The sequence below is a fragment of the Meriones unguiculatus genome, chromosome 15 (genome assembly GCF_030254825.1).
Source record: "Meriones unguiculatus strain TT.TT164.6M chromosome 15, Bangor_MerUng_6.1, whole genome shotgun sequence".
Classification (NCBI taxonomy): Eukaryota; Metazoa; Chordata; class Mammalia; order Rodentia; family Muridae; genus Meriones; species Meriones unguiculatus.
The window spans coordinates 45,140,176-45,154,135 of NC_083362.1; the positions used below are offsets into that span (position 1 = coordinate 45,140,176).

A 13,960-nucleotide genomic window follows, 5' to 3' on the forward strand; every position below is an offset into this window, starting at 1 on the left:
GAAGGAAGGAAGGAAGGAAGGAGAAAAAAAAAAACCTCCGGGAAGTCCTCAACTGACTTGTTTAACTCACACCTAGATTGCACTCAGACATTTACTTGAGATCTGGAAATGGCAGTTATTTTATCCATAAGCAGCAGGGTGATGAGTCCTTTGTATTTAAAGAGCCATCTCTAATACTCAGACAATTTCAAAACCTCTCCTGCACTTTAAAATAAAAGAAATTCGCAGCTCACCTTGCTGCCTCTCTAAATTAATGCTGAAGAGCCGTGATGATTGGAAGTGAGAAGAGATCTATACAATCAAAGCCACCAGAAGGAAATCACTCCTTTTCAAATTGCCATACAGAAAATAAAGAAACTAAAAGGCAAACTCTTCTACATTTTTTCAGCTAAGTATAAAGGTCTCCTACTTGAAACCATTTTCAGTTATCTCCCCCCCCCCCCCTTTTTTTTTTTTTTCAAAAAATAATGAGTTAAAATGTATGGGTTCAATCCAACATTTCACTGCTGTTCCTGTTCTCAGGGAGCAGGGAGGGGGAGGGACATGCTGCCAAAGCTTCTGAAAAGAGAGTTTGGGCTGCTAATTTCCCCGTTCACAAAATCTAAATTCTCCTTATGCATCTCCTACAACTCATGAAATAATATGAAACAGTATTATATCACTGCAAATTGAGACATTTTTATCAAAATAAAGAGTGATGATGCCAACATTTCATTTGTCATTTCCCACTTGTCACTTTTCACTGACAAACTGTTACACATACAACTTTTGTCAAATGCTCTGTCTTTAAATATGTTCCAAAATGCCATTGTACCTCAGTATCAATGTAAGAAAGACAGTAAAAGTTACTATGTTACTATACATTTCTTACAGAGTTCTTTTAAAGTTTACTTATTAAATAAAAATATATAACTAGCTTAGTGATTTGTGTGTTTCCTGCTACGAAGAATGGATTTTGGCACCCTGAAATAAAACAAGCTGTGTACATGGTTTATAATAACAAATGTGGGATTGTTAGTTTTAATGGTAAGAACCTGTATCAATTTTATCTCAACAGAAACCAAAAAACAACTCTCAAATGGCATATGTACCCAAATAAAATGATACAATATGGAATATATCTAACTCTGTTAACATAGCATAGCTCTTAAATGTATTCACATATACTGTTTCTACACTGAATCTTATTTAGCAAAGAAGAGGAGGAAGAGGAGAAAGAGGAAAAGGAGGGGAAGGAGGAGAAGAAGAAGGAAGAGAAAGCAACAGCAGCAGCAGCAGCTACAGCAGCTACAGCAGCTACAGCAGCAGTGTTTCAAATTACCAAAGTAAAGCTATCAAGCCTTACGGCTTACTATCTTGCCAGCAGTACCCAAAATATTACCATAGTCTTCCTTGTAAGAACTAATTTCCTTGTCCTTAAAATTACTCAAATTCATATTCTCAGATATCTTATAAATGCTAATTAATCTATTTTCTCTTCCTAGAGGGAAAGAGGAGAAAGAAAGAAAGAAAGAAAGAAAGAAAGAAAGAAAGAAAGAAAGAAAGAAAGAAAGAAAGGAAGAAAGGAAGGAAGGAAGAGAAAGAGAATCAATACAGGATATCTAGGATGGACAAATTAACTCTGCTAGTCACAGCCTCCAGGAAATGAAGAGCATTGCTTATTTTCTGCACCAGTTAAAAAACAGATGCTTAAGGGACATCTTTGTAGTTTTAACAACACACACACACACACACACACACACACTCACACACAGCAGTGCTGCAGATCTTCACTATATAATGGTCAGTGGGTTTCTGCTGATGGAACATGAAACTTCCAAAATTACTTGAAACACCAAATTACACTCAGGACTGTGAGGGGCGGATACCCTATGTTCTGTTTAATGCGTATGTTCCACTGCATATATTTTTTTAACCAAGTATGTCTTTATTTTAATAACAGGCCAAGGGCTAAAAACACTTTAGGGAAGAGCTATTTTTCTACCTCAGCAAAACGACAGAGGACATGTCAGACTGTTAGATGACCCCCAGAGCCTAAGTTCAGACTCTTCTTAAGAGACCGTAAACCTCTAAATTTAAAATGGTAATAATAGTGGGGAAGGGGTAGGAAAGCCTTCTCTCTTGAAACACTGAGTGCTTCCTACAAACATGTGCTCCAGCTGCCGTTGGACCTTATGGCACTCATCCTTGGAAGCAGAGTTCTCTCCATTTCCCCGTGTTGACAATTATACTCCTAAGTATTTTATATGCTTCACTATTACACGAGTATCTGTACTTTTTCTTATCAGCATGCCTTTCCAAAAGTAAAACTATGGCTGCTCCACAGCTAATAAAGTGTCTACACCTGGCTGGACCCACATTTCTTTGACTGTTAGTTGAAAAGGAAATATCCCACGCTTAGACAGTTAAGGTAGCTGCTGTGGTGGGAGATGCGCTCAGCTCTAAACGAGGCCCTGCCTAGCGATCTTGATCACATTTTCTTCTCTGTTTGAGTGCATCATGTGTGCACTGCAAAATGGTTCTATGCCCTTGCAACAAGACAGCTCTGTTCTTGCCCTGGCCTGGGAGCAAGGGGGAGCATCTACTTCAGGGAGTTTTGTTATGAGGTAACTTCAGCCAGCAGTTCCCCAATAAAATTCAATTTTTTTTCTAGAGCAAAATGTTTTTCAAAAATAAGCAAATTTTTAACAAAATAAGCAGGTATTTCAATAAGACATTCCCAACGTTTAAAAATCCACCCCCTCCCAAACCAGAACTTTTACCACACGCACACCCTTTTCAAAAAGCATTAAAAAATCATAGGAAAAAGAAAAATACCAAAAAGATTTCTGATGTTTAATGCCTCCTATCAGCAAATACACCATCTGGTATAGCCAAGTGCTGTTCATTCAGTTTAAATAAAGCTGTCTGAAAGTTCTTCATGAAGCCAAACATTAAAAAGTGAAAATGCTTGTGTTAACAATGAATGAAGCACAGTTACTTATGCTATTAACGCACAACTGACCAGCCCCTTCCAGCAGCCCGGGGAAAGGCTTGGGCTACTCTGCAAACTACCCTGGCCCCACTTTCATTTTAGGCTGTAGGTTGCCTGGCCAAGGCATTCCACACAGCACAACATATTTTAGGGGCTCATGCTAAGGGTGATGAAAAGGATCGGCTGATTCTTGGTTAATGCATCCTTAATAATCTCTTCTTCTTCTGAGTCTTCAAATAGATCTATAAGTTTTAATCAACAATTTTGCAAATATAAATTTCCCCGCCATTAATCATCCTTTTCCCAAATCCTTATGGAGTGAATTACTAGCTGAGAGGGGACGCCAATTCTAGTAAGTGAATGTCACCCAGCAGGGATATAAAGCTGTCAACACCACAGGGCTCTTGCCTGTCTAAACTCTCTCCCAGCCTTCCTATGTTTTTTAAAGAGATATTAGCCTTTTTTTTTTTCCTGAGGACCTTCTACAAAAGCTGACTGTCATATCCATCTGAGCCCTTGCATTTCACTACAAACATGCTTTGAAAAAGCACAACATAAATAAAGAGCAGAAACATCCTGGGGGTATGGAAAAGACAAAGCAAAACTGCTGTAGTTGCTAATAGGCTTCTAGGGCTGGCCACGTTGTAAACAAGGCAGACTCAGCCTAAGCTGCTTCCTAAAAGACAACTTTAGAGCCTGAAAAGCAGCATTCACCACTCAGCTGGTTCAAACCAGACACTTCGAGAAGGCCCCCCCCCCCTTTTTTATGAATATCTAAGTCTCATCAAAAATCCTAACAAGTTCCCACTCTTTAATAAGAACAGCAACAGAACTCACTCTTGCAGACAACCAAAAACATTTATCTCTCCATGCTTATCAGAAGCGGTGGGATAAATTGCTATTTTACTGAGCAACCAATTAACATAATGATTTCCCCTATTTCTGTGAGGAGAACAATTTTCAGGAAGAACGCTCAGGAGAAACAAGCATGTGTTCCCAAATCCTGTGTGTACATGCATCCGTCTTCACGGCACGGACAGAGTGCAACAGATCCGAAAATGAAAATAAATGACTCAGCTATAAATATTTTTTGTGGTTATCGATGTTTGTTTTATAAAGAATATTCAACAGAAGATATAGGACAGTGGAAATACAACCTAGTTTATATTTATCCATGTTAAAAGAAAAAAGTTTCAATTAGGAAGTATTCTAACTAGAAATATACTTTGAACATTTTTTAACTTTAGAATATACATTTTTTTGGAGGTTGGCTTTCCTCCAGTTTTTATACATGATTAGAAGTTATAAAGAAATAAAATTATAACTGGAGCCAACAAAATAATTATTACCATTCAATAAAAAAAGCTTTGCACTGCTTTTTATATTCTAAACTGATACATTTTGAAGGTTTCTAAATTAACTTATTTCCAAAGAATCTATTATGCTGTAAAGAATTAAAGCTTTTTTAAAAGAATATTTAGAAGTCCACCATATGCAAATACAGCATATACCCTCTTAGTATTAAGTACTACAAATGTTATGCATTAAAGCAAAATGCTGTCATTTTACTTCCAGCTTGAGAGGCATCTAACGGGGCCCTCACTGTTTCTAAATCAAGTTAAGCCTCCAAGGTGCTGACTAGAGAAGCTTATTGAAACAAATCTATTATTCCTCTTCACAAAGGGAATAATTTTAGTTTGCAGCAAATTTGGAGTCAGTGGTCAGTTGCAAATTATAATTTCAGAAAGTGTGCAATGGAACTACACCATTCCACACTGAAGGTGCCCTGATCATACTGAGGCAGTTTCTTTCATAGTTCAACAGGACATGAAAGGAAAAAAAAAAAAAAGACGACTTTTTTGGAGGGTAGTACAAATTTTAAGAGTTACGTTCCAAACTGCCTGGAGCATTCAGAGAACTCAGAGCATGCAGTAAACTTTGCTGGGTTGACAAAAAGACACAGAAAATTTAAGTCCAAGATTTGTCTTACATAAAAGGTAATTTCCAGAACACATGTTCATCAAGGATTTCCAAAAACTATCTTCACCAGACATTAACAGCATGTACAGCACGCCCAGCTTGGTCCTACCGTATCTGTGGTGTATTTCTCTCCATTGTATGAGTGATTGTATATCAAAGCTGATGTCACTGTGCCAGTCTCGGGACAACGCTCATGAATCCCACTCTTGGAAAGTGAGTCATAGAGTTACCGGGTTTCTTTCCTTTCTTCCTTCCTTCTTTCCTTCCCTTGCCTTATTAAAAGTATATTCTCTAAGTGGGACTCTACAGAAGCTAAATCATGTTTTCAAAACTTTAAAAATGGAGAGGAAGGCTGCTTCTCAAGAGAGATGGCCGACTTAAAGAATTAAGGCAAGCCATCCTTAATGACTACCACAAAGAAAAAGAGTAAAATAATTAAAAACAGAAAAGTGCCATCTTATTATGTATGTGGAGATATTTCAAACTAAATATTCCAAAAGTCAATGCACACCACAAACACGGGGGAGGGGGGACGTTATCACCAAGTTTGCCATAAATTTGTATTATTTTATGCTGGTCAACGTAAAGAATTGCATTAAACATGCTGCTCTGAAAAGCATCTGGATGAAGGGGAATCTCGGGCATAATAAAATTAAAGGAATGATTTATCCCAAACAAAACAGTCTGAATGCCACATAAAACTGCACATCTCATATGTAACTGACAGCCTGGCTTGCAAGCCCAAAATTATGTCTTAGTATTTAAATCTCTCTCTGGTCTTATTTTGTAAGGTCACTTCACTAAACACTTTTAAAGAAAGTATTTGTAGATGTAATGAAAACATCGAAAAGACTTTCCCTAAATAATAGTTTCTTGGGTGGGGAAGCAGCAGGCAGCAAAGAAAGTTGCTTACTATTTGTCGCCCAGTTCTCTAGCTCCTAACAAAGTTACAAATGGCCGAGTCTGAACTCTACTGGCAACCTCCGCCTCAAATCCTCCAAGGACATAATGCCTTCACGACGATTCTTCGTTCCCCCTACAACTTCGGCAGTCCTAGTTGTCACTGTGGTCTCTCGGCACTGCCCCAGCTACAAAAGAACACCAAAACCACTGCTCCTGCCCTAGCCCGGTGCTCGGTCTCCGTCCCACTGAAATCAAGGCTTGTAACTTCAGCCACAGAACAGATCCGAGGCAAGGCAAAGGAGTGAAAACACTAAAGAGCTCTCTAGGAAAATCTAGAAACAGTTAGCTGGCTGTGACACAGACCTGCCAACACCTCAGCACACAGTGGCAAAGTGCCCAAAAAATGCCACCCTCTGGGTAAACCACTTTCTTGTTTTAACTCAAGACGAAGCTACTACCAGTTGCGGAGAGGCGACCAGGGCATTATTTGGCAAGCTGGGTTTGACTTCCTGTAATCCTACACCGAAACAGCGCCTAATCAACCTGAACCCTGACACCCAGGCCATTATCACTGGGCCTCCGGCTGCGCGCACCTCCCAGCTCCGGGCTGTTACCTCCCACGGCCTTGGCCACGGCGCCGTTGGGCCTCCCGCGGGCTCCCATGGGGCTGCCGTTCTGCTCCAGCCGGGCCACCTTCACCGGGGGAGGCCCCTTGACGTCGGGACTGCCGCTCCTTCGGTCGGGGCTGTCCCGCAGACACGGGCTCTCGCTCCGCCGCTCCATGCTGCTCCGATTTGGAGACAAAGTTCCCACCGGCAGGTCGCAATAAAACGCGCAGGGACCTAGGGAGGGGGCGGAGAAGAGGGAAGGGGGAGGGAAAAAAAAAGAGGGAAAACCGCTCACACACGTGATAGACGTTCAAGCCAGTGGCGGAGCACTGCACCGCAGCCACACAAACTTCCTCCCACGCTGCAGAAGGGTCCCCAAGGGTCCGGGGAAAGCCGGTCCCAACCAGACACTGGAGGCCCCAGAGCTGCCCAGAACTCGAAGTACTAAGACCTGCTCTCCGTCACAGGTCCCAAGAGTTGGCCCTCGGGCTTGTGCCCAGAGTCGGACCTCGAAGCGCTTAGCAGTACCCCATTCATTACGGGCAGCGCGAGCATTAGCCTCTCTCCGGTGGAGAACCCCGGCCCCGGTCCCCGACTTGGGGGGTCGGGGTTTTGAACCCAGAGTACTTCAGAGCAAGAGGTCTCACCTGGCCTACGGAAGGGGCAAGGACACACACCGGTTCTTAAGCAGATGAATTGCCTGGTAAATGGGCCGTGAACGGCCAAGGCAGGAGCCTAAGACTGGATCGATGGCCCCACGGAAGCCCCACTTTTAACCTTTACGGCTCGAGTGCACACGTACACTTGTGTATGCACGCACACACGAGCACGCGCACCTTTTCACAAAAATCAACTACGATTCCATGTGAATGAGCATCCCAAAACACTGTGAGGTTTGGAGAGGCTGTCCTCCCATCACAGGATCACAGTGATGACTGTTTCTGGAACATTTCTTATCGTCATCGGATCCCGGGGGCTTCTTTAAAAGCCATTAAGCATAAAACACAAGGGAAAGACATTTAGATGCCCGGGTGCGGGAGCAGCCTTCGTTGATCCTAATTTCTAAATCTGAGAAGTTTTTCTCGAGAGTCCCTAGGCGAGCGGCGCTCCACGCAGTTCTCCGCACTCTTCAGTTCTGGAGGAGTGACCCGGAAGAAGGGGGAACACCTGAGGACGCTGCGCCCACCCTGTCACCGACCCCGCTGGAGGAGCCCCCGAATACACCCGGGGGACCGCGAATGCCCCGGCGCGCTCCGGACGCGGGGGCAGCCTAGTCGCCGCGGGTCGAAGAGACGAGGTGGGGGTGACGGAGAGGGAAAGAGGAGAACGCGCGAGATGCAGGGGGTACGCGGCGGAGGGTTGGCGAGCGGAGGCTCCGCCGTGCTCCCCGGCTTCGCCCCCGAGCGCGTGGGAGTCGGAGCCGGGGAAAAGCCCGGGAACTTGCGCGCCCAGGGTTCCCCGACAACTCCGGGCGCCGCGCGGGAGCCCTCGCCCGGCGTACTTACTGCTCACGGTCTGTCTGAAACTTGGCTGGCTGGGGCTCTGTCCATGGAGCAAAACTAGAGAATCCAGGGTGGAAAGTTTCTGGTGGTTGGCAGTGTGGTCGCGGTCTTCCCTTCTCTTTCCTCCTTCCCCTTTCCTTTTCCTCTTCCCCGGTCCTAGCGTTTAAGGTCCTGGGTCAGGGTGTCTTCTTCTGGTTCGGAGATGGTGGTTATGATGGTGGGGGTGGGGTGGGATGAGGGAGGAGGAGAGGGAAAGGAGGACTCCTCCAAAGGGGCACCCGAGCGAGCGGGGGAGGGGACGGCGGAGGAGGGGGGGAGAGAGGGGGCTGAAAGAGCCTTTCACACCTTCGGGAAGGAGACCGGTTCTGGAGAGAAAGGGCTGAGGACGGGGAGGCTGCGGCGGCTGCCGGCTCCCGCTGCCGCTAGCCCGAGAGGAGGCGCGGCCAGAGCCGCGGGGACGGTGCCACCAAGAGCGGAGAAGGCGCGGAGAGCCCGGACCCCGCGCAAGAGAAAATGCGGCGGCCGCCCAAGCTGTCACCTCCAACCTCTCCCCTCGCGGCCGCCTCTGCCAGAAGCCAGAGCCGGACTCACTGACAAGCCGCAGAGAGAGAGACACACTGAGAGGGAGATGATTATTAGTTGCGTTGAGTCATCAGGCAAAGTGAGTCCTTTTGGGTTGTCCCCGGTTTCCGATTTCTCCCCCTCCCCCTTTCGGTCCCCAGATCTAGCGCCTTCAAAATAATAATTTGGGGTGGGGGTAGGGGAAGTCTTTGGGTTATTTCGGGATGGGGATGGGGGGGACGGATCTAAACCCAAGCCAGACTGGTCCACCGCAATGAAGGAGGGGAGTGGGGGGCGGGGATGAGGGTTGGGGAGGTTGCGGGGGGAGGGGGGGCCCGCCTGGCAGGAAATTAAACATCAATCAATCAATCGCTGTGAGCACGGCGACCCAACGAGCCGGGCTGCGGAGGAGGCGCAGGGATAGGCGAGGGGGGGGGGGGAGGCAGGGAGAAAGGAGGAGTGGGAGCGGGGTGGCGAGGACCTCATGCACCGGGCGACGAAGGACGGATGGCTGAGGAATGAGTGTGGCGCGAGGAGGTGGCCACGGCCGACGGATGGGTGCGTCCGGGCGCTGGCTAACGCCGGGGCCCAGGGTCTGGTCCTCCTCCTGCTGCTCGTAGCAAGACCAGGGAGCAGCCGCCTCGCCCAGCCCCTAGGCGCGCTCGTCCCGGCGCGCAGGCTGCGGCGACCAGGCGGGCGCTCCGTGCCGCGGCTCGCCTCAGGGGCGCAGACCGGCGCTCGGGAGGCGGCGGAGGCTGCCTCGTCTCCGGGCTCTGTTAACTGCGCCGCCGAGTACTTTCGACTTTGGAGATAGGAGGGCGATCGCCTCCCCCACCCACCGCCTCCGCCCACCACCCACCGCCTCCGCCCCTCGGAGCAACTTTTCTCCGTGCGGGCAAGCTCCCCATCAGCTCGGAGCCGACCGGCCCGGCCCGCCGCGCTCCCCAGAGCCGCGCGTGGGGTGGGGACGAGGGGGGAAAGGCCGCTTCTCCCCGAGATCGGGCGAGGCCGCGGGTCCGGAACAATAGCCCGGGTGTCCCCGGAGCGAGCCACAGCCCGCCCGGCCGCGGGTGGCACTGCAGAGAGGGTTGCTCGGTGGGCGCGAGGGCAGGCTGCATCCCCGCCGCTCTCGCCGCGCGGGCGACGTTGCGAGCCCGGGTCGCCCGGAGGCCAGAACGCGGTGCCGGCCCCGGGCGCTGGGGCTGCGCGCCCTCGGGTCGCGGCATTGGGGTTCCCCAAGACTCCCCCAGCGGCTGGGGACCGGGTTCGAGCGCAGGCAGGGCTGAGCCGCGGGGACCCAGCCTCTCCTCCCCGGCGAGGCCGCGCCGGTGCTCCCCTGGCTGGTCCTTCCGAGGCTTAGAAGACACAAACTTTTGCGGACTCCCGCGGCCCTAGCCTCTCAGCTCCCGCCGCGCGTTACTTGTTTAAGGTGGCGCGAGCGCTGCCCGCCCAAACCCGGCTCCGGGCCGCGCTTTTGTCCTGACCGTCCGGCTTGGGCGCGGACGTCCTTAAGAAAAAGCACGTGGGCAGGGGCCGCGGCCCCGGAGAGGTGCTGGCGGCGTCCGGCGTCCGTCAGCCGCTGGGACCTCAGAGGAGAAAATGGGAGCCAGTCCTCGCCGGCCTTCGGGCCGGAGGAGCCCCTCGAGCCGGCATCACCTCTCGTCCCTCCTGTTCCCGGGGACCCTAAGGACTCCGCTTCCACCGGTTGCTAGAGCCACTAGTCCCCCTTAAGAAGCGTTGACTGTACGGCGGCGCCAGAGGGCCAAACTAAATTCGGTTTCGGGAAACGCGCTCGGGGCAATTCTCTAAATCCCGGCCTTGCACTGGGCTGGTAGAGGCTGCTGTCCACTTGCTTCGTCACCGCCCCCACTCCCGACCCCTAACGCCCCAAGCCTATGGCCTGGGAGGCCTAGGCGGTTCTGAGAGAGAAAAGGTCCCCGAAACGAAACCCGTCCCTGGCCTAGATCTCGGCTCCCGGACCTCGGTGAGTCCCATTCCCAGGGGCCGCCCACTAACTTCACCGAGGCCCCGGGCGACTGGGCAGCGGAGCCCAGCAGAGGGAGGCTAGCAGGGCGGTGGTGCTAGGCGGCCACCGCAATTTTCAGAAGTCCCTTTCTTTTCTCTGCTTTTTCTCCCCCAAATTCCGTGCCCCCTTCAGCATGCCCAGCCAAAGGGGCTAGAGAAAATTCCAAGCCGGCGAAAGCCAAGTGGCTCAAGTAAATCAGCCCTTGAAAGTAGCTAAAAAAGGGGGGTTTGGAGGCAAAGAAAGAAACTAAGTTTCTTTCTTTAAAAAAAACTTTAAAAAAAGAATAATCTGTTCTAGCATTTCGAAATGAGAAAAGGGGTGTTTCAAAAACTTAACTATCACAGTCAAACTTAGCTTGTTTTTAAAATGAGAAGTGCATATATCTTAATTATACGTTAATGATACTAAGACCCCCATTTCCTTACTTACCTTGGTGTTGGAATTGCGGAATCCACCTCCGGCCCAGTGTCCACGAACTAAGAAGAATTGATATTAGGTCTTCAGGACTTCTGGAAAAGAAATGCAAATCGTTTAGTGGGGATCTTTTTTTTTCTGATTCGTCACTATTATTATGTCTGATGATGCGAATGGTTGGAGCGATTCAATCCTAAGTCATTAATGAGCTATTTTATAAAAATCACTGTCGGGAAATCTTCGTTTGCATGTTGCTAAGGATCACTTCGCTAACCTCACAGACTTGTGCCAACAGTATGATTATGAATTTCAGCTACACTCTTATAAACAACACGGAAGTATTGTTTAATCGGTTAATATTTTATAAAGTGTAAATATTTTATTATGCTTTGAAGGGAACTATCGAGTCTAAATTATTAAAAAACAGAGAGTCTATTTAAATAAAGTATAAATTAAGTACAATTAAATGTGCATTGTGGCTAGATTCTGCACCCTTCCAAATTCATTATTTCTCTTGTCAGTTTTTGAGAATGAAAAGAAAATCTACTATTTGGGGCAAAAATTTTTAAGTTATTTAAAATTACACTTTAAATATAAATAAATTACATTTCATATACAAAAAGGTCTGATTCGATGCCATTACCAAAACTGTACTTTAAATGTTGGCAGATTTACTTTTAATAGAGCATTTTCAAATTTCGTTTTACAGAAGGAGGATTCTAGAAAGTTTTGCCATGTATGCCCAGTGTGAAATTTTTCCTTTAATTTTGTTCTTAATAAAAGCCTTTTCTGCTTCAAGTTACGTATGCTTTTCCCAACCCAGTTTTGCCACTAACTTCATTTTAACTCAAGCAAATTATTTCAAACACTTCTAATTTCTACAGTAAGCCATATTTTAGATAATGCCTTAAAACTTTTGTCACGATTTCCATTTTAAAAACAGTAAATAAATATATTTGATGATGATTCAAAAAAATTGTTTGGTTTCATTTTGTATTCCCTGTAACGGCTTATTTCCAAACATTTTTGAAACAAATCATACTTTTAAAAGATGGTATAAGTACATTTGTCTTTTTAAATACTTTGATCCCTCCCCCCCATACACACACAAACACACACACTCACACCCCGATTAGAAAACAGTTTTCTCCATGCTCAGAACGGCAAAGTTGGGGGGGGGAAGGTATGTTTCCTCAGTTTGGCTTCTCCTACATATTTTTTTGAGGGGGAGTCTACTCAGACTTTCCTCGGATTCTCCTAGTTCTAATTTTTTCCCCTTGTGTAGTCAAAGGTCGCCTGTCTTTCATCATCATTATTATTATTATTATTATTATTTTAAAGCAACAACAAGAAAAATAAAACGATGGGGCTTTCTAGGCGAGGGTTAAATGCGCATGGTTTTTTTCTTCTTCTTTGCCAGGCTTCTTTTTCTTTCTTCAGAGGCCTGTGTCCTCCTAAGGCCTGCACTTTTAATGACAATGTTGTTTAATTTCTCCTCGTCGCCTCTGAGGTTTTGGCCACGAGGGTCCTCTGTCCAGATCAAGCTTCCTTAGTGTGCTGGCTGTGGGCCACCTAGGCCCGACTGGCCGGGGTAGGTCGCTGAATGCCAAGCTCACCCCACTGCCGCTTTCCAGCCCTGCGGGCTCTGAAGGCCCAGCATTCACACCCGCAGTCACCCAGGCTGGCCCTTCCAGAGGTGCGCTGCTTTTCTAGAACACTGAAAGTTGGTGTTGCTCTTTCTCTCTGGCCCAGGACACTTACTTAAAACTTCGTGGGAACTGCTGCCTTAAAAAGCCTTCGATGGGACGGTTTCTAGGAACAAAAAAAAAAAAAAAAAAAAAAAAAAAAACGGGCCAAACGCTTCCCCTGGAGCTGGCCCCGCTGGGGGCGGGGGCGGGGGTTGCGAGAGGGAATCATTTCTTTCTAAGGATGCCCATGTCCTCTCTGAAGCCTACCTCTGCTGCAGACTGTCTGGAGAACGTTAGGCAACCAGCACTTTAAAAGACAGAACACCCACCGCCGCTGCGTCTAGACTGCAAATCCACTGAGTCAAGTAGACTAGGAGCCTGAGGCCGGGGTGCCAGGGGACCCGGAGGAGCCTGGAAGGAAGGGCAGGTCCTCTAAAATGAGCGTGTGCGCTTTCTCGGACTGCTGTGGGGACTAGGGCACAGGGGGCAGACATTTACTTCGTTACCACCCATCTTCCTAGCTGGCATCAGGGCCAAGGAGATCTACCCGCGCCTGGCAGAGATAAAAGGACTCGCAGTTTCTCCCTCTAGGGGCCTGGGCGGGGGTGGGGAGGGGGGCTGCGCCTTGGGACAACCTAAGGGGCGGTGGGATTCTCCCAAGGTCGGCAGAGGAATGCGCCTGTGAGGCCTGCTCAGAAGTGAGCCCGGAGGATGCAACGCGCCGGGAAAGGGTGGTGGGCAACCGGTCCGCGAGAGCCAAGCTGCCAGGGTGTCTGCGAGCTGGAGCTCGGGGCACCACACTGTGCCAAAGCCCAGGGGACGGAAAGAGCGTGCCGAGGGAGGACCTGCGGCTTTCTGACTGAGGTCCTGGGTGACAGGGATGAGCGTCCGGTGCGTGCTCTGCTGCCTGGAGGGAGGACACTGAGCAGGCCGCTCTCGGAGCCGGGAGAGTCCCTGGACGAAGGTTTGGATGGCAGGTTCGCGGCCACCGGCTGGGAAGTCCGGGAAAGGCGGAGGGCACCGCTGGCGACCCAGCGCCAACTCCCCTCAAGGCCAGGGCTCCCGGGATGCGACGTTCTTTTTCAGGGTCTTAAGGGGTGATTCCCTTCCGCAGCAGCCTAACGAGAAAACCATTGCCTGGTTAACGTAGCCTACGCGCACAAACCTTCTCTAACATGATGGCAATCAACCAGGCGGGAGGAAGAGGAGGCCAAGGAACCGCCGCGGCCGCTCGGCCCCATCTTGGAGCGGCTGCGCCGTTTTTTCTTTGGGAAACACCAAAAGTGGGGCTGAGGATTTCAGGC

The 13,960-nt window shown here is 48.5% G+C and overlaps 1 protein-coding gene across 4 annotated transcripts in view; it reads right to left on the reverse strand.

Moving 5' to 3' along the window:
- Positions 1 to 11,059, reverse strand: part of Satb2 (SATB homeobox 2) — a 175,892-nt gene extending 164,833 nt beyond the window's left edge. Inside the window, exons 1-3 of one of the 4 annotated variants that reach the window (XM_060368375.1) lie at positions 8,313 to 8,577; positions 7,971 to 8,123; positions 6,472 to 6,699 (exon numbers count right to left, since the gene is read on the reverse strand). In XM_060368375.1, the coding sequence (XP_060224358.1) occupies positions 6,472 to 6,640 (169 nt within the window). In that variant the 5' untranslated portion in view covers positions 6,641 to 6,699; positions 7,971 to 8,123; positions 8,313 to 8,577. Of the gene's footprint in view, positions 1 to 4,964; positions 5,355 to 6,450; positions 6,700 to 7,970; positions 8,124 to 8,312; positions 8,578 to 10,983 lie in introns of those variants that run through there. The other 3 variants (XM_021652335.2, XM_021652329.2, XM_021652333.2) reach the window with 3 other exon arrangements.
- Between the last annotated feature and the right edge of the window lie 2,901 nt (positions 11,060 to 13,960).